The 27,238-nt window shown below is 29.2% G+C and overlaps 2 protein-coding genes across 4 annotated transcripts in view; one reads left to right on the top strand and one right to left on the bottom strand.

Annotated features, from left to right (window-relative positions):
* Nucleotides 1-1,054: 1,054 nt before the first annotated feature.
* Usf (upstream transcription factor usf) lies at nucleotides 1,055-19,792 on the bottom strand. 3 transcript variants are annotated; one of them, XM_016050553.4, is made up of 9 exons: nucleotides 19,575-19,792; nucleotides 15,683-15,742; nucleotides 12,178-12,303; nucleotides 10,832-10,878; nucleotides 10,575-10,748; nucleotides 8,690-8,833; nucleotides 7,557-7,651; nucleotides 5,902-6,140; nucleotides 1,055-3,623 (listed from the first exon to the last, which is right to left on the bottom strand). In XM_016050553.4, exons 3-8 carry the CDS (start codon nucleotides 12,294-12,296, stop codon nucleotides 5,910-5,912), a joined length of 810 nt encoding a protein of 269 aa, XP_015906039.1. In that variant the 5' UTR covers nucleotides 12,297-12,303; nucleotides 15,683-15,742; nucleotides 19,575-19,792; the 3' UTR covers nucleotides 1,055-3,623; nucleotides 5,902-5,909. The 3 variants fall into 3 exon arrangements, with proteins under 3 accessions (XP_015906039.1, XP_015906030.1, XP_015906049.1); XM_016050544.4 differs by having other exon boundaries at nucleotides 19,419-19,781; XM_016050563.4 differs by lacking the exon at nucleotides 19,575-19,792 and adding an exon at nucleotides 19,265-19,492.
* Nucleotides 19,793-20,459: 667 nt separating this feature from the next.
* LOC107438283 (steryl-sulfatase) overlaps nucleotides 20,460-27,238 on the top strand; it is an 8,067-nt gene continuing 1,288 nt past the window's right edge. The window contains exons 1-4 of the mRNA XM_016050521.4: nucleotides 20,460-20,909; nucleotides 22,690-22,812; nucleotides 24,161-24,850; nucleotides 26,764-27,045. Of these exons, the coding sequence (XP_015906007.3) occupies nucleotides 20,645-20,909; nucleotides 22,690-22,812; nucleotides 24,161-24,850; nucleotides 26,764-27,045 (1,360 nt within the window). The 5' untranslated portion in view covers nucleotides 20,460-20,644. The remainder of the gene's footprint in view (nucleotides 20,910-22,689; nucleotides 22,813-24,160; nucleotides 24,851-26,763; nucleotides 27,046-27,238) is intronic.

The following is a 27,238-nucleotide window of genomic DNA, read 5'->3' as shown; positions in this document are numbered from 1 at the left end:
TTAAAACAGCAGAGATTCAGATTCAGGAGGAATTGTTCGAACTTTCAACTAATGAAACTTTGAAATAGTGATCGACTCACAGAATTTTGACTTCAAGGACGCCTCTACCCTAGACTGTGGTCTATCATCAAAAATTTTTTAATTGCTTTCCCTTCCTCCTACCTTGTCAAACAAAGATTCAGTGCTGTGACGGATCTAGTCACAAAAAAAGAGAAAACGAGGGGACTTGCATCATCACCTCACAAAAAAAATTGAACCGAACGTTAAAAAACTGGCTCTGAACCTTCAAGCACAATCATCTCACTTACACAGTTACTTAATTGTTTCGTTGATACTTTTTTGAGAAAAAAAATATTTTTGGGAGTTTAATTTGAAAGCTTGCGAACTGTGGGATCATTATAAAAGGGCTCCACTGTAGAATACTTCTTCAAGTTTCATTTTTAACCACAGAAGTCAAAATTTTAGTTTGAATATTGGATGAAGGATTTACCAACAATAAATACATATTTTAAATGAAATTGAAGGAGGAATGCTGTCAATTATTTTATCATTTGTTTAGGTGGTGGGAACCATTATATCGCAGATTGAATATACAGTAGTCTTGATAATTTGAGATGGACGGGACCGAGCCTACCTCTAACTCTCAAAAGCTTAAAATTTAATAAATATTATTTTTAAAGAAAATTTAGTTACATTAGAGGATCAGGGTACATATATTGCATTACACCCAGTTACAATATTTATTATATTACTGCATCATGTTGTACTTTAAAATAATTGTCTTGTTTAAACACACTGTTCACATGTTTCAGTGTTTAACACACAAATTTGTTTTTCAACATTCAGTTGTAATAATCATCGTAAAGCCAATCCTAAATCATTCCATGTGTTGTGTGTGTGTTGGTCATTGTTTGGAAGCAAGACTGATTTTTCTCTCTCTAGCTCGGATTTATGGGAAACTCGAACTATCGAGATTCTACTGTGCTTAAAAATGAATACAAAAAATTAGTTGAAGGACAATACAATATGTTAGATGAAATAAAAGAAATTAACATTTCAAGTATTTATTTTTTATTTTTCAAATAAATTTCAAATAAAACTCTCTCCAAAACACAGAATAGAACATAGCAAATAACTTTATACAAATTCTCTGTCTTTATACAATTTACAAAGAAATATTGCTACATTTTCTTTTTAATATTGAAAACATGAATTGGTTAGCGTAGTGCTATATGCAACATGTATATATTTATAAATTATTTTACAGGTTTAGCAGTTCACGTTATTTGAATAACATTTATCTACAGAAAGGGTGGAATTCGAAAGGCACTGAAAAAACTTTTTTAGTCACTTGTGTACATTTTAAATGCAGAAATACCATTCTCTATCACAAAATATAACAAAAAAAGCTAACTATAAATAAACATTATTAAATTTCTTAAAAAAAAAAGCATCACTGATTTTGTTTGCAACTATATAAAATATTTTACGAAGTTGAATATTTAGTTTAGAAATATTAATACAGTTAAAAGCTTAATATAAAAGGAAAATTTGCACAGAAGAAAGGGATATAACATTTTGAAAAGAACAGTTTTAGATACACAAAAGAATAAAAGCTCATGAAATATTTTAAAGGAATAGGAATAATTATATTTGTAGAAGTCAGTCAAATGATTACATTTGTAGAAGTCAGGCAAACATCGCCAAGAGTACAAAAGCAATAGATAAGATTAGTTAGCAATAAAATGAAATTATTCATCAAATATTTCGCATACATACATTCATATTTGAAATGTCAAATCTTAAGTATATGGAGACACCATATGCAAGTTAGTGTCTATTTTACATATTTAAGTAATTTTCACTAATTGTAGTTAGATAACTACAATTAGTGAAAACTAAAGAATAGGAACTAAATAATACACAAGAAAATTGTGTAAGAATTGAATGCTGTAGAATTGAATTTTAATTCTAATCCAAATTATATGAAATATCACAAAAGCCTACATGTTAACATATTCAACAATGAGATTTATAAATTTAACAGCATTTTCACATCTGTCAAGTTTAATTTATCATAATCAAAATTTTTAATAGAACTCTGAGCTGAGCGGCCACTAAATGACTACCTCATAGTTTAATGCTAAGAAGTATCTCACTCTTACTACTATAGGGCTTATCTCCTGTTTTAAAATCATTACTTTTAGATTGTATAGACGTAATACCTAAATATTGTCGTCGATGGAGTACATTATGTAATGATGATAAATTTCTATGGGGAGTATAGTACTTTCAACAGGATAACACCCTCACCACACTGCTGATATTGTAAAGAATTAGCATAAGAAATGTGATGGAAACTTCACTTTGTTTTCCTGGCCTTTAAAATGCCCAGATCTCAACCCTATTAAGCACTTGTGGGATGAAATTGAGAGTTTATCATTCAGATACAAAACTCTTCCATCACACAGTATTAAAAACAGCTATGAGCATATCACAAAAGACCTATTAACAACTTGTAGCGTACATTCAAAAGAATGAAGGCTGTATTAAAGAAAAAGATGGTTCAAGATTTCGATTTATACGCAAGTGGCGGCAGCTCAGTGAACAAAGTACTTAAATAACAAAAGATATCTTTAGATTTAAGATTAAAATAGGGTAGATTTTTAGCTTAGGGTAGATAATTTGCTTTTTTAATGGCCAGGTTTACTAAACCTAGATAACTTAAAACTATGTTATTGAATAACTGATTGTTCGACTCAAATGAAAAATATGCACATTTTATATTTCCTTAACATCCAACAAAATCGTATTGCTTAGTGGAAGTACTCTTCAAATTTTTTTTTTAAAAATAAGAGTGAAAGTTTATAGTTTCTTTTCTTAAAAGATGTCTAAGTGTTATTTAACAGCCTGATATGGCTGGAAGTCTATTTGAGAAAAGTTTAGCTATCTATGTTTAAAAACTGAGTAGAGATTTAAATTTTAAAAGAGTGACTTCAAAAATAAGCATAAAATAATAATATAAAAAAAGGGCAATGAATGAATAAATCTCATTGAAACAAATTTTTTTGGTTTCAATCATTGGCATAGTCATATCAGAACACAAATATTTTCAAAGAGATAAAAAATAACAATATATAAATTAACTATAGAAAAAACATAATAATAACTTTTAAATTCATTAAAAAATGCACTTTCCTAAATAAAATTTTGCTCTGATTGACTTAGATGAATATAAAACAAATATAATACAAACATATAACTTTCTATATAACTTTTATACACATCTATGCCTTTACTTTCAGTGAAAGCAATGATGGAAAGATCTACAACCGTATTTACATATAATCTACATATGGGCAAAACAGAGAAAGAGTGACCTTTTCAATAAACATTTCAGATTGAATACAAAATAGTTTTAATGAATGTTTTATATATTTATATATATAATGCATAACAAATGCATTTGTTTTATAAAGTCATAACAATAATACAAACTGCAGTCACTTTGCTTATTTTATATATAGTTTTAGCAGTTTATGATATATGTGATCATGAATTTGGGGAAATTAAAACAATTCATTTTCATTAGAAGGCAAAGATGTCAAGACATCAAGCAATATCTGAAATAAAAAAGTAGAAAGAAGTTGTTATAGAAAAGGTATATAATCTAATTAACACTATTTTAATAATTTTAGTTTTTAACAAATTGGGATACAAAAAAGATTGCAAATACCAGTGTTATAATAATATTTATAATTATTTTTTTTTCCTGGTAAAATTTGGGTAATTTCTTTTTCTTAATGCTTTAGTTAGTTTAGGGAAATGATTCAATGAAATCCATATTTTTTTAAATTTAGTAAACCATTCAGAGGGTTTCAAAAATAGCAGGTAAAATTTTTTACAGATAATACTAAATTAACTCGAGAGGAACTGTTTTTTTCTTCTTTCTCTTTTAAAATAGAAAAATTTAAAAAAAAAAAAAAGCTTAATTACTGTTTGTCAGGGTTAGCATCATTCAAATCGCTTGATTTAAAAAAAAAAAAAAGATTTTTTAATTTATTATTAAATTTATTTATTATTTTGATTCTAATTTTTTTTAATGGATTAATATAATTTATGATATTTTTCATAAGTTTAAAATTTTTTTTAAAAGTATAATTTCATAAATAATGCTGGTTTTATCAATAATAATAATAAGAGGAGAAATGTATGTAAATTATTATTTGAAATTCAAAATAGACTAATAAATAAAAAAAACTGATACGGATAAGAGTGGCCTTATTAAATAAATTCAACCATTTTAGTTGGCAATAGTAAATATTTTAGTTATAACATTGCTTTTAATAATAATAAGCATGTTATTAATACACATTTTATTCAAATATTAAATAATAATTGAAAAAAATTGGATTAAAATTAAAACGTCTGATTTTTTCTAACTCTATCTGTTAGAAAGACAGTAAAAAACAAAGTTTTTCCTATCAGCGGTGGCACATTTTGTCGACATAAATTTGATTTGAACAGAAGAATGCTACAACAATAAATCACATTATTGGTTAAGTGTCTTTTGATGAGTATAGTACCATCTATTGGTCAACTTTGGAACAATTTTTTCTTATGCAAAACAATTTCCCAATGCTTCATGCACACTCAGAGGAAATATCAGGTCATTTTGACCAATGATCGACCATTTGAAAGTTAACCTTTAATCATAATATTCTTGCATAATTTTCTTATGCGTTAAATATTTCCATTTATGATTGCTTAAAGTAAAAAAATAAATAAATAAAAAAATTTAAAAACAGTAGTTTTTAAGCACAACATTACATACTACAGAGCAGTTCCGCCATTTATGAGTGACATATTGGAAAACTTTAAAAAATTATAACTCAATAAAGAGAATCGTGAAGTTTTAATAACTTGTGTTAAAATAAGGCTTGGAATCCTTTACACTGAGACCAATACTAATTTTAACTAAAATTATTAGAAGTGCTCAAATTTTTTTAACTGAGTTATATGCTTTTAAAGTCTGCAAATACACTTCTAAATGGTAGAACAGCCCTATAGCTAGACTTTGCAAACCCTTGACAAGTTAAATTGCAGCGAGGTATTTTCTTATTAACCTTTCAGCTGCGGCTAGTCAGATGAAAAAATTCTCACCTTACGTCGCTTTCTTGCAGAAATTCATATCCCACTTACTCAGTGGGAGGTAACTACTTTAACTAGTTATGAATAGGAAACGTTTTGTTGCAATTTGTATGACATGTTCCTTGGCAGGGTTGTAGCGTGCATCGTAATCGGCAGATATTTTGGCATAGTTATACATATTTTGGCTTACTTCATTTGTAATATTTGACACATGAAGAGAAAAAAGTTATATTTTTTTAAAACTCATTTTTTTTTCTTCAAGTAACAATATTTTCCTTTAATAAAAGGCAAAAATGCCCTTAATAATTATTTAAAAATTGTACTAATGTAAGAAAAAAGTTTACTTATGTTTCTGAAAGAATATGAAGTGTTAAAAACAAAACAACTGCATCAAAAGGCCGGGAAAAATAACGATGTTGAAAATATATCGAATGAAAAATAACTAGCACTACAAAAGGAATGGAAGAAATTCTCACCTCTCATAACTCGATAATTGATAATAAAAGACAAAAATCTTTCAATCAAATCAAATAGAAAGCATGCAGACTTTTTTACTAAACTTTTTTTACCCTAATTCCTGGGGGTTCTCGAAGAAATGACAGGTTCGATGGTGGTCATTGAATATAGGGGAAAGAGAACCACCCGTACAAATGCTGATCCAGTGACGCAATGAGAGTTTTTTGACTGGTACATATGCTGTTGCAGCTGCAAGCAAAAGTACGTGGATGAAGTAGCATAGAAATTACTTACTTCATATCCTATGTACTATTGATTGTTGTAACAGCTATTCCACCTTGTTGTTGAATATGGACCCTAAGTGCTTGGTTTTCATTCTTTAACTCTTCATACTGTTGACGCAGATTATCTAAATCAATATTGAGGCGTTCATTTTCTTTCAGCACATCAGGCAGGCGGGCACATGAATTTCTTAATTCTTGAATGTAATCACAAGCTTTAGCAAGGATACCTCCCTTGCTCTGGGAATAAAACTATGTAGGAAAAGAAAGACTGCAGTAACAATATGGAAAAGATAAAATTTTGTTTGAAAAAGCAAAAAATAAATTTAAAAAAAAAAAAAAAAACACTAAATAATGTATGAAAAATTTTTCAGGTTGATGTTATAAAGTACAATAATACAAGTTTGCTGAAATTCTTTTTTTGAGCTTTAAGCTAAGAGTAAAAATTAATTTTTTTTAAAAGAAGACAGAATAACAAAAAACCGACAGTTTTTTGAAAATATGTAAAATATGAGAAGCCCTTGAAAAGTCACTGTGAAAAAAATCTTATGGTTTTAAGGGGAGAGGAGTGAAAGGAAGAAAACTCAATGGCGATAATGAACAAACATTTTTTAAAACTTTTAATTATTTTTATTTTAGGAAGCTTAATTTTAAACTGTTTAAGGGTACATTTATGACTAAAAAATGTCTCAATTGTTGGAGAAAAAGTTTTACATTTCAGTCTCACTCCAGCGTTCCAGGACCTTTCATTTCCTATATAAATTATCTCGCTTTAAGGCCCAATCAAACAGATGTATGATGTTAATAATACTAATTCAGATCGTTGTTGAAACTAGCCAATTTTCATGCATATTCTTTAGAAATTTAACAACCATTTGTTATTTTATTTTAATGATGAAGAAATAAAATGGGGAAAAAAATAAAATGTTTCAAACATCATGTTTGATGTTTTTGCATCAGTTGATAAGAATTGTAAAACTTGTGATGTTGATTGTAAAGAAGGTTGCAGAAATTGAAGTATATATGATACCGATAAAACTGAAACATAGTAAGCGCATTTCCGTTATGCACTTGCATAAGATTTAGATTTAAAGATTGGGCAGCTCTGACGAGCAAGGCACGTCGACCAGAGGTCTATTGTACCCATAACACTTGCGTAAAAAAGATAAGTGTTTGTTCAAACTGATCGGTTTTATCTGCTGAAAATAAAATATAAAAAAATTTCTTCATAAATTTTTTTATGAAATAGATTTTTTTATGAAATAAAAATTTCTTCATAAATTTTTGCAGTAAATTTTTTATGCTTAACATAAATTGATTAATTCTCAAGCTTATAAATTTATTACTTTTCCTAATTTTTAACGTCTCATTATTTGATGTTACACGATTACCCATTTTCATCTGTCGCTCGCAATGAATAGTCTTTTGAGAAACGCTCTTACCATATTTTGCAAATTTTTTAGAAGTCAAAGTTTGATATAAAGAATGTTAACAGAAAAGTTCATCTTAAATTTCCTAAAACAAACTAAGCATAATGCAAAGAAATGTTTCATCACATTTATGAATTCTTATGGTATAAAATCAAAAACATAAAATAACTTTACGGAAATAGCTTCAAGCTCCAACACATTTCAACCAAGAGGAAACAGGAAAGAAAAAAACACTTACTTGTCCTTGTTTTGTATGATCTGAAGTACAGTCTGGGACAATCTTTGATAGTTTTACAATCCAATTATTAATTTTATCTCTTCTACGCCTTTCCACTGAAAATAGAAGAATAGTTATTATTATTCTTTACTTTTAGCAGAGTCCAGTCTACTTCTAAGATTTCTTTTCAAACACTTTTACATTTGATATTTCATATAAAATTGGACTACTATTTCAAAAAACATACATGTTGATTACTGGAAATAAAATGTTATTACTCAAGATTGCAACAAATGGCAAGAAAATTTCAGTGTAGTAATTTAAGAAACATTTTTTAATCTAATTTAATAAAATTCTAATACTTACATATTAAAGGAAAAGGTAATAAAATGCATCAAATTATGAGTCATATTATTTTAAGAAATTAAAATACCTACATTACAATAAAATAGTTAAAGAATTCAATCCTTGATATAGACATGGACAATCCTTGCGCAATAAATTTAATAATAAAAATAGCAGCAGAAAAATTAAATTAGTTTTTAACTACATGCATGAACATAAAAATAAATATTATGAATATGTTTTGAATTATATATAGGCTATAGGCAAAACTTACCCTTTTTTTTTGCTTTATATCCATGAATTAGATTGTCAACTCTTAACATTACATCACATGAAAATATGTGTCACAATGTTTGATTCTAAATCACAAAAACATATATCATGATGCGTGACTTTCAAATTGCGAGAATATGAATTTTAAAACTAAATTTTAAAATCACATAAATTTTAATTGTGATGTAATTTTTAATATTGCCTGAATACAAAACAAGATGCATGATTTCTAAATCACGCGTTTATGAATCATGATGCTGGATTTTATAATTGTGTAAATACTATTCACGATATGTGATTTTTCCAACACAGTGGTAGAAATCATGCCGTTTGACTTTAAAATTGCTTGCACCAGTTATTTATACATGAAATGCGGTTGTTGAGGGAACTACGCAATCACATGTGTGACTCGCAAGTTGAGATAAAATTGACATATAAAAAAATCAAAATTCGAAAAACATGAAGTATTAAGTCAGGAATCCTGTGAATATTAATCATAAATCGGAAAAGTGCTATGCAAATCTCTTAAATGTTACCTTCATTATGAGTAGCCCTACGCCTTTCATCTCTGGCTGTTCTAGCACCTTCTAATTTTGGGCTAAACTGGTGAGTTCTTGGTGCTATAGTTCGTTGACCGGTTTGTAACACATCTTGTGGTGACATCATAACATAAAAAGGACCTGCAAATGATTAAAAAGAAAAATAAAGGAAAGGAACAAATAAAATTTTAACATACAATTAACTACAACAAATTTTTTATTTATTTTTAACTGGAATGTGGAAAACTAAAATTATTGGGTTATTCTGAAAAAGGATGATACCCCATTAAAATATTTTGTGATACCAATGTCAAAATCTTATCAGTGATTTGATTTTTTTTTTATTTAAAATTTTGCTGTAAAGGAAATCAAAAAAAAAAAAAAAAAAAATTTTATCACTGAAATGTAATTTTTTTAAGCATACAAAATAAGTCAGGGGAAAATAACAAAAGATTTGAAAAAGTGGTGAAACGGTATGAAAAGTATTTAATAGTAATAGCATAATATTTTTTTTTTTTTTGAGTTTATATGTTTTTTAAAATTTTTAGTAGATTCATTCTTAGTACTTGCAACTCATACTGTTCCCATTTATCATTTTTACAAAAGAATTTTTTCCCAGCTAATGAAAATAGCTTTTAGATTTTCATAGTTAATGTTTAGAATAGCCAATAATTTTTAATAATAAATATGAGTTATTGAAGATAGAGCTTGGTAAAAGAAAAATCTATTATAAATTAAAACCACCAAGAAAAAACATAGCTAGCTTGCAATCAGCATAATGACTGATTTCGACAAATGAAGAAAGAAAGAACAAAACAACAAAAGCAAACCCGGTTGGTGTTCCCACTATATATTACACTTACAAGCAAAGAAACATCAGTAACACACCAATTTCATACACTTTTGCATAGCAATAAATATATTTATTAATTTATTAGAGAATCAAATATTTTGCATTTAGTTCTGCATAAAATTTTTTACCACAGCTCTTCATTAAAAACAAATTATCAGAATAAAATAAAAAATATACTTCTGCAAAAATTTTCTTCAGCAATTATCCCTCAGTAATAAGTAGAAGCAAAAAAGAATGTTTTAATGAGAAAGATGCTATAAATCAAAATATTAAAGTATGCATAAAGACACTTACTAAATAACATTATGATGATATGAAAAAGAATTCTTTAGTGCGAAAATAGAGAAGAATATTTTAAAGAAAATATAGATCACTTCCTTTTGGAATATTTTTGTATCAACAGTAAACAATAGTAATAAGCTACAAATAGAAGGGCTCGTAAAAAGAAACAAAAATCTTATTTGCTTCAAAAGTGTAACAGCAAATCATGTTGAAGCTTATTCTGGAACTTCCTATTTTTGATTTTAAAACTTATAATTCTAAGAAATTATTTTTTCAAATACAATTTTCAAATAATTTAAAACCTTAATGCATTTGAGATTTTAGTATCTCATGGAGAATTCCCCTCGTTTCAAAAATTTTATCCTCTTTTATTCAAGACATTAATGATGTATTTTAATGATAAAAAATCTGATTGACTTTAAAAAGTATTATGTTTTTTATTCCTAGAATTAATACCCCATGGTCTTTTTACAATTTTTTTTTAAATTGTAACTAATGCAATGTAAATTCGATAAGTCTAACTTTAAAAGAAAATATACCTGGTAGATTCAAGAATATTTAGTGTTTAATATGTTATTACATTTAAATTTAAAAAAATTGTTTTTTTTTTTTTAAATATTTATAAGGCAGGTAAGAATTGTCTTTCTCTTAAAATTTGAATATTTTACTTATTTTTATATTATAATAGGCTTCTGACTGCATTTAATATAACCCAGAACTATTAAATTACTGAACATATAAACACACCCTCTGCTCCAGGACTGGTATTTCCATTAGCTGTATTGAATGGATTAGCAATAATTGCTTGAGCAACTTGCTGTCCTCCAACCAATGCTGCAGATGTAGTAACTATTTGAGTAGCCGGAGCATCCTCACGAGAAGCATCTGCCGAAAGTTGGACAACTCGATATGTGACTGTACCTGAAATAATTTTAAAAAATTTAAAATGCTTATCTATATTTAGTCGATAAAATAAAGTACAGCGAAAAGAATCAGTATATTACCATCTGTAATTGCTGGAGGATCATCTGCATTTACTTTATCTTGGGAACTATAAAATTAATCTCATTCAGATTCGTATAATAACAAACATCAAAATACTTCAGAAAATTAGAAATGCATAAATTTGTAAAATTAATGGGAGAAAAAGGCATTGTTGTCTACGGAGTGCTAACTCTGTCTTAGAATAACTTGTAAATTAATTAGTAACTTAATAAAAAATTATCTATAAAAATACCTGACATAACAAGTACAACATAAACCATTGATTTATTTTATTTATATATTTAGATATAAGAATTTACAGTCATTGACTTGGATAAACAATTAAATCTTGATAACACCCTATTTACACATATAGATTTGTTTTATTTTGAATACACTTGTCTTTTTCAGAAACATTAGTGAATGACTCAGGAGAGAGTTATAAGTGAGTCTGATGTTCCATTAAAGTAAAACACGTAAAACTTTAATAGTTATTGATCAAGGAAAATATGTCAATTAAAAACAAAGTCAATTTTATAAATTGAAAACAAAAATATTTAAATCCTTTACTTCTCCATATTTATGTACAGGGTAGAAAAAATGGACAATGTTTTAAAATAAATATTTTGATTGGAATATACCACAAATTCATTTTGGAAGATGGTATGTTTCCTTGGTCTACAAAACGTTTTCTGAAATCTAAATTCAACATCAAATAGTGAAAGGTACACTTTTTTAATTTTCTTACACTTAGAAAAAGAGATCAATTTGATCAACAAACTTGAATCAAACAGTTTTTTCAATTTGGTCCATCTTGGAGACAAGAGATAACGATGAACTTCATAAGACCTTTGAAAAAGAAGGAAGAAAGAAAGAAAAAGAAAAGTGAAAGAAAAATAATTCTTAAAAAAATCATTGGGCAAGGTAAGTAACAAAATATCAAGAATATTCCGTAGCAGAAATATTTGTGATAGGTTTATAGCTGTACATTTAATCCAAAGATTATCAATTTGAAAACCTCTAAACATGTTACTTACAGAAAAACATGTTATTTTTATGTTAAAACATGTTATAAAAATTTGAAAGTTGTCAATAATTTAAAAATAGCAATTTTTTTCTTATTTTCTTTAAAGATAAGAAATAGTGGACAGTCTAGTGACCAGCAAATACATTTTATTAGCTAATTTTTATTTACATCTTTACAATTTTTTAACTTTACTCCTTATAATTATCCTTATCTCATAAATTTTTAACTTTGGCATATATTCTCAAATATAAGTTAAAAAGACTTATCTATCTCCCTAAGCTTTGATATGGTGCCCAACTAAATGAATAAACAGTTTTGTAGCTTTTCACTCAAACTTACCCTAAACTATCAGAACAAATAATATCAGAATGAATATTTCTATTTGTGTTCATATCTTGTATGACCTCTACAACTTCCCATCGCCCGGCATTTGCATTCTCATCTCCATTTACATCCATTGCAACTCTAAAAAGAAAATTTATTATTACAGTTTATTAATTTAATGTGTATTATTACACTTCATTAGTAATGAAGCATACACTTCATTAATACAGTGCCCGCCGCTAATAAAATCACCGGATAATAAAATCAGCCGCTTTATAAAATCAAATCGGCAAGAACCAAATCATTACAATATTAATGCATGTTAAAAACATCCTTTAATAAAATCAATGCTGCCGCTTTTTAAAATCAAAATTTTGACTTCATAATAAATCAAAGGTGCAATATTTCAGCTTTTTTTGTTCTTATTTATAAAATTTTATTTTTCGAAGTTTAAAGATTTTTTTAGAAGAAGCAACAGTTACTCACAAACCTGTGAAACAGGTGTGGTTAGCACTTTTCTGCGATATACATAGTGTAAGAGTTAAGGAAAAATGTGGGTGGTAAGCGGCGAGTTCATAGAAATCAATTTATCAATGTTAATTCCTTGACTTGAATGAAGTTTGGAGAAACCTATCTCACTCAACATGGGTCGAATTCCTATCTTACTTTTTATTGAATGAACCATAGAAGGGAGAGAAGTTTCTTTTGTTATCTATCTTAACAGAGAATATGAATAGATTTCCAAAAACTGTCTGTGTGCATGTCCCATATTATTTCAGCCGTTTGAGTAAATTATAGTTAGAACGCATATCATTTTTAAGTTCGTTTGGTGTTAAATTTTATCAGCATGCTGAAAAGGATGGATTTGAGTCTTAAAGATAAATTCGAAGTGTTGTAAAACTATGATAAGTTTCCTAAATGTAGTCAACGTGAAGCTTCAATGGAGATGGAGATGGGGCTCATAACTGTTTCGAAGAAATGATCAGCAATAAAGAAAATGAAATGTACGAGAATTTTTAACGTTACGTAACTATTGACAATAACCTGCAAACATCAGGAGAAAAATCTGATTCAGAAATTGTTACAGACATCAAAAATTGCAAAGTTATTTCCCATCAAGAAACGGAGGAATCAGACTCAGAAGATGAAATAAACTCATCAGTGCCATCTTCAATGGAAGTCAGAAAAGCACTTAATGTATTGCGGAAAGCTTTAGAACAAAAAGGAGGAATATCGAAAACTATAAAAACTTCTATAAACTCTCAAATGATGTTGAAAAGTTAATTTTAAATACTGCAACTCAAGCAACCATTGATCGGTTGTTTGCAAACCTTTTGTAAATTTAATCTTTTGTAGGGTTTTACTTTATTAAAATAATTAAATTTGTTAAAATAAATCATTAATGTGGTCATTATTTCAGCTTTTAAAGTGTGTGCATTTAGAATGTATCGTCTAAAAGTTTTCTTTTTTCAAATGTTGAATCGCCTCTTAATAAAATCAGCCACTTAATAAAATCAAAAGAGCATAAAACGAAAGTGATTTTAATAAACGGCGGGCACTGTAATAATTTTTAAAAAAAATGCATGTAGAAGTAAAACTTTATAAATACAGTGGGTGATCGGTTAACGAACAGATCGGTTAACGAACAAATCGGTTAACGAACACTTTCACGAAAGATTTTTGTGTTCGGTTAACGAACACATAATCGGATAATGAACAAAACGAATTCTAACGAACACTTCTCGGCCTGAAAAAAAAGTACTATTAAACGTTTGTTATCATTTTGCATACAAAATAAGATCACTGAAAGGAGACATATTTAAAGCATGCTTTGTATTGATAATTACTAAATGAAACTTGAATTAACAATGAATTTAAATTTTAAGGTCATTCAATAATTATTATTATAAAGCTTAAAACACTTCTCGTTTACCACTCTGAGAATCCCAGAGCATTAAAAAAAAATTCCATAATTAAGAACAAACTGCCAGTAATGTGGAGGTCGAATCAGAGGGCATGGGTCACGCAGTATCTTTTCAAAGAATGGCTATTTGAAGTTTGTGCCCCGAGCATCAAGGACTACCTTGATACCAATGACTTGCCGTTGAAAGCACTGCTGCTATTGGACAATGCACCAGGACATCCAAAGGATCTTGAAGATAATTTGTTGACAGACTTTCCCTGGCTGACAGTTCAGTTTTTACCTCCGAATACGACTTCGCTGATTCAGCCGATGGATCAGGAAGTTATTGCGGCTTTCAAGAGGTTGTACACTCGCGCGCTGTTTCGTCGGTGTTTTGAAGCAAGCCAATTCTCCTCAACAATGACTTCAAAAAAGTTTAGGAAAGAAAAATGTGACATTCTTGAAACTATTCGTATCATTCAAAAGGCGTGGTCAGAAGTCACACAGCGACAGTTGATTTCTGCTTGGCGGAAGCAGTGTTCATCCTTCGTTCAAGGTGACGGAGGTGATCAGGGAGACACCCCTGAAATTATGGATGAAATTTTGACAACTGCTAGAGACCTGGAATTGGAGGTGAACGAGGATGACATAGAAGAGCTCATAATGGGACATGTAGATTAACTGACGACAGAAGAACTCCAAGAAATTTTGAATGAAGAACACCAAGAAACACAGCGAAATGTGTCTCCTTCTGAACAAAAAGAAGACGAAAGAGGATATCAATGCCGACATCTGCCGTTAAAGATCTTTTGAAAAAGTGGGAGGATTTCAGAGCAATGGTCTTAGAATGGCACCCAAACTAAGCTGATGTCAGTAGGGTTGGGGATTTTTACAACGACAATGCTATTAATTACTTCCGGAAAATCCTGAAAGAGAGAGAAAAGCAATCGACATTGGACATGTTCTTCACCGCCCCATAAGCAAAAAATGAAAAGGACTGATTAATATGCAAGACTATATGTATGTATTATTTTTTAAAAAAACTTAATAAGAAATTATACATTTTTTTAATTTAATTTTTAGGGTCTCCAGAACGAATTAATCGATTTCAGTCTATGGTGAATCGATGATCGGTTAACGAACAATTCGGATAGCGAACATAGTCTTGGAACGGATTATGTTCGTTAACCGATCACCCACTGTAATATTATTTAGAGGTTATAATAAAGGTACTCAATTTTAACTATATAGAAATGTTTCTTTTCCATCAATTAGGTAATAGATAAATATTCCTTTCAGATCCTTCACCAAAATGGTTGCCAAGTTTTGGTGACAACTGAACCATAGGTTGAAATGAGAAGAAAAGAAAAAAACTTAACGGGTAATTGTAAAAGTAGTAATTGGATTAGAGAAGCCATTATTATAGTGATTGGAATTGGTCTGATCAGGTATTGATAGTTAATGACCACAATAAAGAACAAATCCGCCAAAGTCAAATATTCTGACACTCTGATGAGAGAAGACTGATGCTCAGTTTACTTAAAATAAACTCAGCAATTAACTGTGACAAAATTTTGTTTGCAAACAAAAAATAAAATCAAAAATGAGAAAGCATACTTTTGATCTACATAAACTTGTTGCAGGAAATTTTTTTCAGTCTTGATGGCACGTGCTGCTCTGAAAATAAATAAATGAATGTTTTAATAATTATTTCACAAGTGAAAAAAAAATTAATAAAAAAATTAGGTTTTTAACACATACACTTTTATAAACACTGAGATACACTTGATTTTTACTAAGCTTATAATATTTTACTGTGTATTTTTTTGCAAAGCAGTTAATAAATAGGACTAATCCTCAAGTGTTCAGCCCTTAGCCAAAATTGTAACAAAATTTGAGTGGTACACAGAACAATTCTATTAAATAACACAGGAAAAGCCTGCAGTTTAACGTTTGGAATGATAATCAATGCTCAAAGGGTTGAACACTGGAGCATTAATAAAATTTTATCAAATCAAAGACTATTCCATTTTAAATATAATAATAAGCATTCTGTTTGGCTACAAATTAAAAATCTTTAGACTTGGAAAACAATAATTAATGTAGTGGATTTGCTCGAAGAAGTGGGGAAGACATGCTCATGGAAATATTTTTCTTAATATTTTAAAGGATGTTTTTTGTGTCAGCTGATAAAAAACATGTATTTACATTATGAAAAAAAATCACTTAAAATGGTAAATTTTATAAAATTCTAGCATTAAATATTTAGAATGTTCAGTACAAATTTCAGATATTTATTTTGCAATAATTTTAATCAAAACATTTAATAGAAAAATATTGTTCAATTTATTATATTAAAATAGTAATATATCTTTTTTGTAAATAAATATAATACATAGTTAGTAAAATGAGAAAAATTTTCCAAATTTTTATGATTTAAAGTAGCAAAACTTATTATTTCATGCCTAAAGTTATGATATTTCATAATTTATATTAAAATTTTTTATCATTAATTTTAATGTAAAATTTAGATAGGAAGTTCTCAAACATGCTTATTATCCTTAAAGAAAATAAATTAATGAAAGCTGGATTTTTTTTTTTTTTTTTTTTGGCTTAACCTTCTTGCTCCTGTGAAAATGATGGGGTGAGATTTTGCCCGCTATTTCTCGCTCGAGCTGGGGTGTTCAGTAGCAACACACCAATAAGAATAAAACTAATTCATTTCTTTTGCCCAAAAAACATTTTATTTATCATTTTACACAACTGATAGCAGTACCAGCAGAGCTCATTCTAGGCAGGGTAAACAGGGTGCAGCACCCTGCTGCCTTTTTAGTCAAAAGAATCTACCCTGTTGCCCCTAAAGTAAATTAGTGCCCTGATGTAATATACTCCATACCCTTTTCGCCCTTTCTTTCCTCAACCCTTTACTTTTTCCCCAAACTCTACAATGGATTTCTTAAACTTTTGTTATTTTTAACTCTTTTTATTTAGTTTGTCATTGCGTCAATACATAGATTTATATGGGAAAGGAAAAATAGCCATCACACCCCCTGGTTGCACTTGTCATTGAAAGTTAACAGCTACTTCCACTATCATTAAATTATAATTATTATTAATCATTTTAATTATTAAATTATAACTACAGACACTTAAAAACATACATTTATTATTTTATTAATATATGCATGCATTTTAAATAAATTACTAAGCTAATTAGCTCATTAACTCGATATATATGTTAATTTATTAATAAAAATTAGTAATTAATGATTGCCTTGCTACTTTTAGTAAAGTTAAAAAAAAAAAATTATTTTACTAATTGACAATGTTTTTTAATAGAACGGGTGAGGCCCATAAAACGAAATTATTGCCTTTTTAGAATAATAATGCCCTTTTTTTAAATTTTGCACCCTGCCCTTTTTTCTGTCTAGAATGAGCTCTGGTACCAGGATATTTTTAAGGTAACTGTAGATAGTTAGTTTATTTTAAACTAGTTGCAGCACTAATCAAATACTTAATACAAATACAAAAAAAAATAGGCACTTTTATGACCGTTTTCTTGAAAATTAACCGATCGTAAAGGGGTGAAAAAAAAGTTATGAAAATTTTTTATTAATATAAGAAAAATTTAGAATATTTATTAAAATAGCACTGATGACGAATAAATAAATGAACAAAACCACACTTTAATTACAAAATAATATACATAATTAGTTGCATAAAAGCGAATAGCAGTTTGAAACATTTGTTATAAAATTGCGTGATGAAATTTTCATTGGAATATTTATGACAATGCTCCTAATTACTGATACTGCAAAAACTTCCAGAATTAAGGACAAATTTCTCTAAGAAGTCTAGGTTTTAAACTGTGCCTTTCAATTCTAAGAATTATAAGATTTTCCCATTTTCAAAGAGAATTCCCACCCTGGGTTCAGAATCATAATCGACTATTTCCGTTCACCTTCTATCTGCATAACATTGATTTTAAGTTGAATAATAATTTTTAAAGGAGAAATTTTGCCATTTGCCTGCAATCAACTACAATAGTCGAGGCGCCAGATGGTTTGTGTAATAAATGTTAAATTACTTGGAATGGTTTGCATTAAGCGATAAGAACAAAGTGTGCTGCTTTCATTACAATATTAATTATTTATTACCTTTTAAAAAGTAGATTTTGTCGGCCTGCAGTTATCATATTTTTTACTTTACGAAAGGACCCTGATCTATAATAATTGCAATTCAGTAATTTGAGAACTTAATTTGATCAACCATGACTTAAATTCATTATTATCACAGATAAATTAATGCCCATAGAATATTTGGATAACCAAGTGTGCACCTAGTAAAACAGTAATTTGAGAACTTAATTTGATCAACCATGACTTAAATTCATTATTATCAGAGATAAATTAATGCCCATAGAATATTTGGATAACCAAGTGTGTACCTAGTGAAAGAGTAGAAGTCTTAATTCACATTTAATGGATTTTCATTTCTTATGAGTTTACTTTTTGCTATTTCAATAATGCAACATTTATTCCTAGACCTAAGATATACACGATAAGCATTTGGTAAGACATGAGCAGTCAAGAGCATTTCAATTGAAATATCTAGTTTAAGAGTTTTCACAGCCAATAGTAGACATTTACCACCAGGGTTGGAGCTTTGAAGTAAGAAATAGAAAGCAGAAATCAGCAATTTGCACCAACCTATTTACTTAACCAAGAATGCCTTAACAAAGCAATATCAACTTGGCAAACACATCAACACAATGCAATGTGGAACACACATAATTATGTACTCAAGAGCCTGGGTGATAACAGTTTCAGTATTCAAATCAATTGAACATTTTACTTCTTAGATATCCTCAGCCAGCTTATAACAGGTACATACAAACTCTACTACTTCTTTGAAACAAATCTACACTATAGAATTTAATCTTCTTTAGCGTTTACGGCATGATCAGGTTTTCGCAGAAATACGACAAATACTTCACCTTCATCCGAAAATTTTAATTAATACATAAATAAAAAGATTGACTTATGTTCCAAAAATATTTTAACAGAAACAGGCACGTAACATATCTACAAAAATATACATTTAATATCCATTACAATCATATTTATATGCAATAGAATTAAAAGTTTGTTGACATTATTTACTAAACTACATTTTACAGTATAGATAAGTATTTATTACTTTTTTTAAGGTTAAAAGCCATGGTAACCAGTACTTCCTGCTACGATCACCAATCGTCATGAACGTTAATTTTTGTGATGGTTGCATTGGAAGTGTGATTGCTTATGCTCTGAATATTCAACTGCTCTTTAGAAAACACATTATTAATACTTACCTGGCATCTAATTCTTCATCGAGCATATCCATGTGATCAGGAGTAAATATTTTGAATTTGCCAGGAAGTAATGTGGTAGTGATCACGGGGCCAAACAACAGGTCATGTGAGTCGCAAAAATGAACATGTGACAATATGGCGCTTGCAAGTACTTACCAAGTCGAAGAGACACATTTGGCAATGAGTGAATTCTATGGAGAGAGTCGATTATATAGTTTTAGGTATTAGTGGCTAAATTTTTTGTTTAGGAATGATATTAAATGAACAAAAAGTCAATTAAATAAATAATACAGAATTAGATTGGTATTTCCTTAAGCACTATATCTTCATCACCACTGCCACTTTTTTTAAAGAATTTTTTTCTTTTTATAAACAAAGATTCTAATAATTTTATATAGAGTCAAAACTGAATGATAATATGGATTAAAATGAGTGTCTAGCTTAGTTCAAAAATTCTGCACTCTAAGTGTCTGACTCTGCTAGCTGGTGAGGCAATTGGGTATAATATGAAAAAAACACAACTACTTCGATTTAGTAGGAACAACATATGACGCAATGCTAAAGGAATGGAATTTAGTTGTTGTTTATTTAGTTATTGTTATTATTAGTTGTTGTTATTTGTTTTAGTCGTTGTTGTTTATTTAGTTGTATTTAGTTTCAATAACTTTTCTTTATAATGCAATAAAATCTGGCGAGCAGCTATTTAAACGATCGAACACTTCGTTTGTTTATTTGTAGCTTGAAGTTAGACTCGCAGAAAATGCCGTTCATGGGTTAAATTTAGTAGGAACAACACAACCTGTGACGTAGGCTATACTATACCCAATTGGCTGGATAAATGAAACATGAGATAACTTTTTTTAAATTTAAAAATCAAAATTCGTTGTTTAAGTCAAATACCTGGCACTTTATTCACATGATTTATGCAGGTCAGCAGTGGTAAATGTTTTTCTGACGCTCTTCTTCTTGACTTTCTCAGCGTCAGCTGACCGGAAGTTTCCTAAAAAAAAGCTTTCAAGAACAAGCTTTGATAGTACAAAAGTAGACCGTTGAAAACTAATCAAAAAAGCATTCAGCCATAAATAAATAAACAAGAACTTTGTCTGCTCAGAAATTTTTGAAATATACTTTATTTCTATGTAGCTTATCTTTATGAAAAATGTTTATTTTTTGTAATAAGGAAATATTTGCAAATAAGTAGAATTAATTTTTACAATTACTTAAAAATGAAGACACAAGTGATACTTACAAGCTTTTACTTTTTATTTAGGCTAGCAACTGCAGCTAAGAGTTTGCCAAATTTTGTTATATTTCTTGCAGATGATTTAGGATACGGTGATGTTGGTTGCTTTGGAAATCATACAATTAAAACACCAAATATTGATAAATTGTCGGAAAATGGTTTAAAATTAACTCACCATTTAACTGCTGCTGCTGTCTGTACTCCTAGCAGAGCGGCCCTTCTTACCGGAAGATATCCTATTCGATCTGGTGAGTAGCACAAAGCTACGCAAAAGAAATTGACTTAAAATATGATTAGAATGCTGCTATCCAAAGATATAAAAGCAGTCCGTTAGTTTCGAGATAAAACAGATTTTGAGAAACAGGTGCCAGCCTGAAAACATTATTTTTTTTTGTGGATGTTTCCGTATCGTAATATATCATGCCAACTGCAATCGCCGAGGCGTCAAATGGATTTTAAACTTGCAAATTTTCTTTAATAAAAATTAGAGATTTGCCTGGGGGTGGATACAAGTTATACCCTTCTAGTTGGTCACCTTCTGTGATGTTTTTTTTTTTTTTTTTTTTGTTACTCGTTAGTTTCGCTCTGATCGCTTTATTCTACTGCATATCACAATTTGGAAATCTTCCCCAAACATGGTAGTTGCATGCGAAAAGAGAATATTTCCGCATTGTGAACGGTCATGATAACTTAATTCGCCAAAACACCAAATGTATTATAATCTTGCAAATTTTTGCAAAAAAGCATGTAAAAGTTTACCCTGAGGTGGGTATAAGTTATACTTTGCAAATCTGTCCCCTTCTATGGTGTTTTTTAAAAAAAATTTATATTTAGTTACTTGCAGGTCATAGTCCAGAAATAGCCAAAGCCTGGCGATTAATGTGGTATACATCACAATGCTGAAATATTCCCAGTGAGAAACTAAAACAACTCAAAGGATATAAATTGTTTCGACTCCTGGGCAAGACACTATTATACATATATTTATATAGTGAAAAGAAGTATAGTATATGAATTTTTTACAATATTTACAAGTATAAACATACTTTGGTACATAGTTAGTACATAAAATCAAATGACTACAATATGGATATTAGATGCAGATATCCCCAATCATTTAACTGTGTTGTAATACCATAAAATCAATAATAGGAATCTAATAATAAAAGCAGAATTTGATTACTGCCTTTTCATTAAAGACATCAGAATGTTAAGTCCATGACAGATTTTAACTTTGTCAATCTGATTTTAAATTGTTAAGAATTAGATCAGGGTTTAAAATATTGGTACTCAATCTGTCTCCAGTTTTTAATTTTTTAAAATTTTTATAAAGAATAATTTCATCGATAAATTTTATTTGTATCTTTTAACCCTTTGAAAATTGCTCAAAACATACCTGTTGAGTGCTGTTTCTTCATAGAAAAATAGTTTCAATTTTTTATGTAAGTTAGAGAACTATAGTAACTGTATTGCAGATATAATTTTTATTCTCTCCTCTCAAAAAATAAATTCAGAAACCTATATTAAAACTACTTAACACATTACAGTGACTAGTTATGGACCTGGGTGGACCTGACACATATTATAAATACACTTGACCATCCTTGAAGTAGTTTATTTGATTGATTTGAATTTTAAATAGGGAATTTTATTTTATTAAGAATTAGAAAATTTTTTTGTATACATATAAATGATACTGACTTGGAGGACATGCCCACCTATCTAACAAAAATGACATAGTTATGCCTGCAATACTTGAGCAATAAAGCAAACAGGTCCTCTTCATAAGTAGAATTGTACTTGACAGTTACAGAATTAAGTAAATTTGTTATGAAAATAAAATTGCTTCTAAGTTTTCTAACAAGTTCAAAAGAAGAAAAACACTTTCATTTCCTATTTCCTAACAAAGATATACAATATTTTCATTGCAATTTTCTAATGAAATGAAATAATTTTGTTAATTATATAAAACAACTTTTAACTGCTCTAACAGTGAGGTTCACTTTCTAATGTAATTTTTTATTTTAGGAATGGAGAGTACTGACAGGAACAAAGTTTTCTTCTTTATTGCAGCTAGTGGAGGACTTCCAGAGAATGAAATCACCATTGCCAAAGCATTGAAGAAAAAAGAATACAATACAGCTATTATTGGTAGAATAAAATAAAAAAATATTTTCATTTTAAATGTCCAAATACTGCTTTGTTTAATTCCATAACTATCTAGAGAGTTAATTTGGAATTAGATAAAGACTTAATAGGTTCAATAGGAAGGGGGAAAAAAGATTTATTCTCTGACATAATAAAACTTAATTTCCTTTTCCTCAACCTCAGGGAGTAAGTTATTTTCCCTCATGGCATACTGAGACATATCAATAGCACCCATACAGTGAAGTTGACTTTTTATTTATTTCATAACTGGCGTTGAACAGCCGACTCAATTCTGAATTTGCGACTACCAATTTTCAACTCTGTAGCCTTGTAATTTTGAACCCAGCCCTAAATACAAGAGAACTCCTGGATCGAGTATTGGGACAGACTAGTAATTGTAAACCACTTTTTAATAGAAATATCTCGCATTTGTGTTACATGGACGGTAAAACCACAAAAACCTCCCACAGTTTGTCTGACCCATGATTCTATGACCTACATATTTTTCGTCTATATTGTGGTTGGTGTGAGCTGGAAGCAGAATTCCTATCAACCAGGCACCATTGGGATTCGAACCTGGGTTACCTCATTGGAAGGCGAATTTTCTATCCCCTGAGCTACCACAGCTTTTGATGATAACTTTGGAGAAAAACATGCTCACATAACTCTAAAGTTTGCAAAGAAAATCTGTATGGAGAAGTCCATGGTAATAGGGTTGAGAATGAGGGTGTGCTATATATTATCCATGGCATCCATATTAACACAGTAATTTGTTGCTTTCAATAAGAGTTTGTGGAATATTTTAAAAGTATTAAAATTTTAACTATTTCACAAGTGGTTTGGAAAATTAAAGTGTCACAACCTGAAATTTAAATTATCCGCAACATACAAATAAATATATATTTTAGAAAAATATATTCTAGTTCTAGAACATTTTCTAGATTTGTAAGTTATTATAAAAATTTATTCAAGCTACTAGTTATAAAATTCATTCTGTTGAGTATTTAATGTAAAACAATAAGCAATTTCGTTACAAGTAGTAAATTATATTCTGTAAATATCAATCTTTTTTTTTTCTTTCTTAAATTAGTTATTAACCCTCTCTAGGTGAACTAATGATAATGAGCTCATTTGAAATTTACAGGTAATGATTAATAAACTGACTACACTCGATAGTCTTCAGTAACTGAACAAATGATAGTGCACACTTCAAAAATGATTTGTTCTAAGCATTTTTATTATAACATCTTAGATATAAATTCACATTTGGTATGACATTTAATATATTCATACTAAATTTTGGTATTTCTTTAGAATTATGTAAGGAATACTGATTTTGTTATCATTTCAGGTAAATGGCACCTGGGAAATGATTGTATAAAAAAGGGAGATGGCTGTCACCATCCACTAAACCATGGCTTTGATTACTTTTATGGTTTGCCATTGTCCAATTTTAAAGATTTGGGGAATGATGGTGAAAGTGTCATCACAGCTTATGTACCTAATTTTTATTCCTATATATCACTCGTTCCTATTTCTGGATTCACTTTATTCATATTCCTTTTTAAAAAACACAAAAATTTTTCAATCTTTATCCTGCTACTGTTCACGATAACTCCAGCATTAGTTGTCACATTTTTATTGAACCTGAAAACTTTGAATGGTATTTTAATGCAGAACTTAAATGTGATAGAACAACCAGTTCAGTTACAAGGACTGACTCAGCGTTTTGTAAGGGAAGTGAGAAGTTTTCTGGAAAAGCAATCTGAAGAAGAAAATCCTTTTTTTCTTTACGTGCCATTTGTTCATGTTCATACTGCTTTATTCTGTTCGAATGAGTTTGCAGGAAAGAGTAAGCATGGACGATATGGTGACAACATTGAGGAGCTGGATTGGGCTGTCGGTGAAATAGTTCTTGATTTAGAAAGATATAATATGCTAAATAACACTTTCATTTATTTTTCATCTGACAATGGAGGACATATTGAAGAAATAGGGAGAGATGGGCAGAGAGAAGGAGGTTATAATGGTGTTCTTCGAGGTAAGGATTTGATACACTTTGAACTATATAACTGTCATAAGTTTTAACTGTTTGACTTTCAAAAACTGGTTATTATACTTTTATCATTTAAAGCTTGCAAGAGATGTTTATTGATCTGGAAACAAGTCAAAATTTCATATTGTTATAAGGACCTGCAATTATTAGTTAATAAACATTTGTTTAAAATTTATAAGGTATCCACATTACACAACTTTAAATTAATTATTTTACCTAAGGGGGAAAAACAACACGAATTGATCATCTGACACCAAAGTAACGTGTGGAAAATAATTGACTAGACTAAAAAATACACAAATATTTAAAAACAGTTATTAATTTTAACAAATCAGCAATTTGGTAAAAATTTCTCAATTTTTATTTTAATGAGCTTAAAAACATTGTAGTGTTAAACTAACTTTTCAAATATGGAGGAAAAAAAATATTTGTAATTTTTATGAATGAATTGAATTTTTTTCATATTGACATTTTTCTGCATTATCATAATTAACATAGAAAACACTGGGCAGAAATGAACAAAACTTTAACTGTTAAAGTTTTGTTATTTATTGGATATACAGTAGAGAACCATTTATCCGGTATCCAGATAACCGGGAAACCAGAAAACCGGGAAAAATTATGCTCAATTTTCCCGCCATTTTAAACTACCCGAAAAAAGCGGAAATTGGACTCATCCTTGAAGGAAAATGTAAGGAAGGGGAAAATTTTTTTCCCCGTTTACCCAGAGAAAGGTCATTTCCTCCGTGACCTTGAAGGCAGGGAAGGGAGGAATGTTTTCTTTTTTTCCTTTAGGCCGTCAATCAAACTCAAGAGTGTGGCATGCTGATTTCGTTTTCTTCTTGATTTACGAGGGGGGTGGGGAAAATGCATTGCAAGCATATCAGTGAAGAGAAAAAGAAAAGAGAAAAATATATTTATTTGACATCGACTAATAAAAATAAAATCTTTTTCTTTTGAATAAATTCTTATTCTTTGGAAGTGCGGTATCAATTGCAAGTTTTTCTAGGTGTGGAATCACATCTGCTGTAATTAAAAATCTTGTTTTTATCAACAAAAAAAAAAATAAAATAAAAGGAGAATTGTTTATTAATTTAAACATAGGATTATTTTATGAAGCAGATTACAGTTTTGTTTTTCTGATTCCACTACGTTTGATTTTTTTTCTTTTCGCGATTAATTTCGCATTCAATAAATTAATTCTTTTTATTCATAAATTTTATCATTAGGTTTTTTTTTTTTTTTTTTTGAATTCCGTTGATCTTGCCTTGTTCCGGGTTTTAATATTTATGCTAGTGCCTTTTTTAACAATCGTTTCGATTCGATAATTTTCAAGTGTTTTTATTTAGATTAATAAGTTTTCCTTTTATTTTATTGTTTCTCCCCGTATAATTAGGTATGAAATATATTGCGTTATTTAATCATCGGTTTTGTTTATATTATTTAATTTAGGAATTGTAATTATTTTTAAAAAATAAATATGAGAATTTTGTATTTTTTAAACTTGATTTTCTTGTCTAAACTTGCAAATTTTTTTATTCTTTTAAATGTTATATTTCTACCATTTTTTTTTCTTTTTAAAGTTAGGAGTACCTTTCTTTTTTCTCTTACTTTATGCATGACACTTTTTCCTTGTACTTCGGGTTCGATAAAACATCGATTAACTACACTTTTTGGTCAATCCAGAAAACCGGGAAATTCAGATATCCGGGATAGCGATGGTCCCGAGCATCCCGGATAATTGGTTCTCTACTGTAATTATTAACCTATGGTAAGTGAATTTTTTTTAATAAGATGTGGGTTATCAATTTTATTCAATGCGGCCTCTAATTATTTTTGACACTACATGAATTGCTTTATTTATTTAAAAGGAAAATCTTTGGACTTAAAACTTTTAGGTGGCAAAATGATGGGTGGCATGGAAGGTGGAATTAGAGTTCCCAGTATCATTTCTTGGCCAGGTGCTATTAGAACTGGAGAAATAAGTTCTACAACATCACAAATGGATATTTTCCCCACTATTTTAGAATTGGCAGGCATATCTCTACCTAAAGATCGTTTGATAGATGGAAAATCTTTGGTTCCTATGTTAACAGACGGAGTTACTATGAGTCCTCACAAATTTCTCTTCCATTACTGCGGGCAAACTATTCATGCTGCAACTTATATTCAACAAGAAGGTAATTTTTTTATTGTTCTTAGTTACAACATAGGTCTTTCAAAATCATTAAAATTATATGGTTTAAGTGTAAATAAATAAGGGTTAGCAAGTCTTAGTTACTATCAGTATCAATAAATAGTTTGCACTGATTTTGATCTGTTTTACTATCTTCTTTGATATGCACTTCTTCAGTTTTTGCATTTATTCATCCA

Source organism: Parasteatoda tepidariorum, chromosome 5 (assembly GCF_982258835.1).
Source record: "Parasteatoda tepidariorum strain Cologne lab strain chromosome 5, Ptep-v5.0, whole genome shotgun sequence".
NCBI lineage: Eukaryota > Metazoa > Arthropoda > Arachnida > Araneae > Theridiidae > Parasteatoda > Parasteatoda tepidariorum.
Note: the sequence above shows the minus strand (reverse complement) of the source record. Positions and strands in the feature narration are given on the sequence as shown.

Bases quoted from the DNA above. Each gene is read 5' to 3' on its own strand.
- Usf (XM_016050544.4), bottom strand. From the start codon at position 19,450: ATGGATATGCTCGATGAAGAATTAGATGCCAG. The intron at 10,879-12,177 runs GTAAGTTTGAGT...TTAATTTTATAG, and splicing joins ATTTGTTCTGATAGTTTAGG to TTCCCAAGATAAAGTAAATG. The intron at 7,652-8,689 runs GTAACATTTAAG...TTCTATTTTCAG, and splicing joins TAGGGCTACTCATAATGAAG to TGGAAAGGCGTAGAAGAGAT.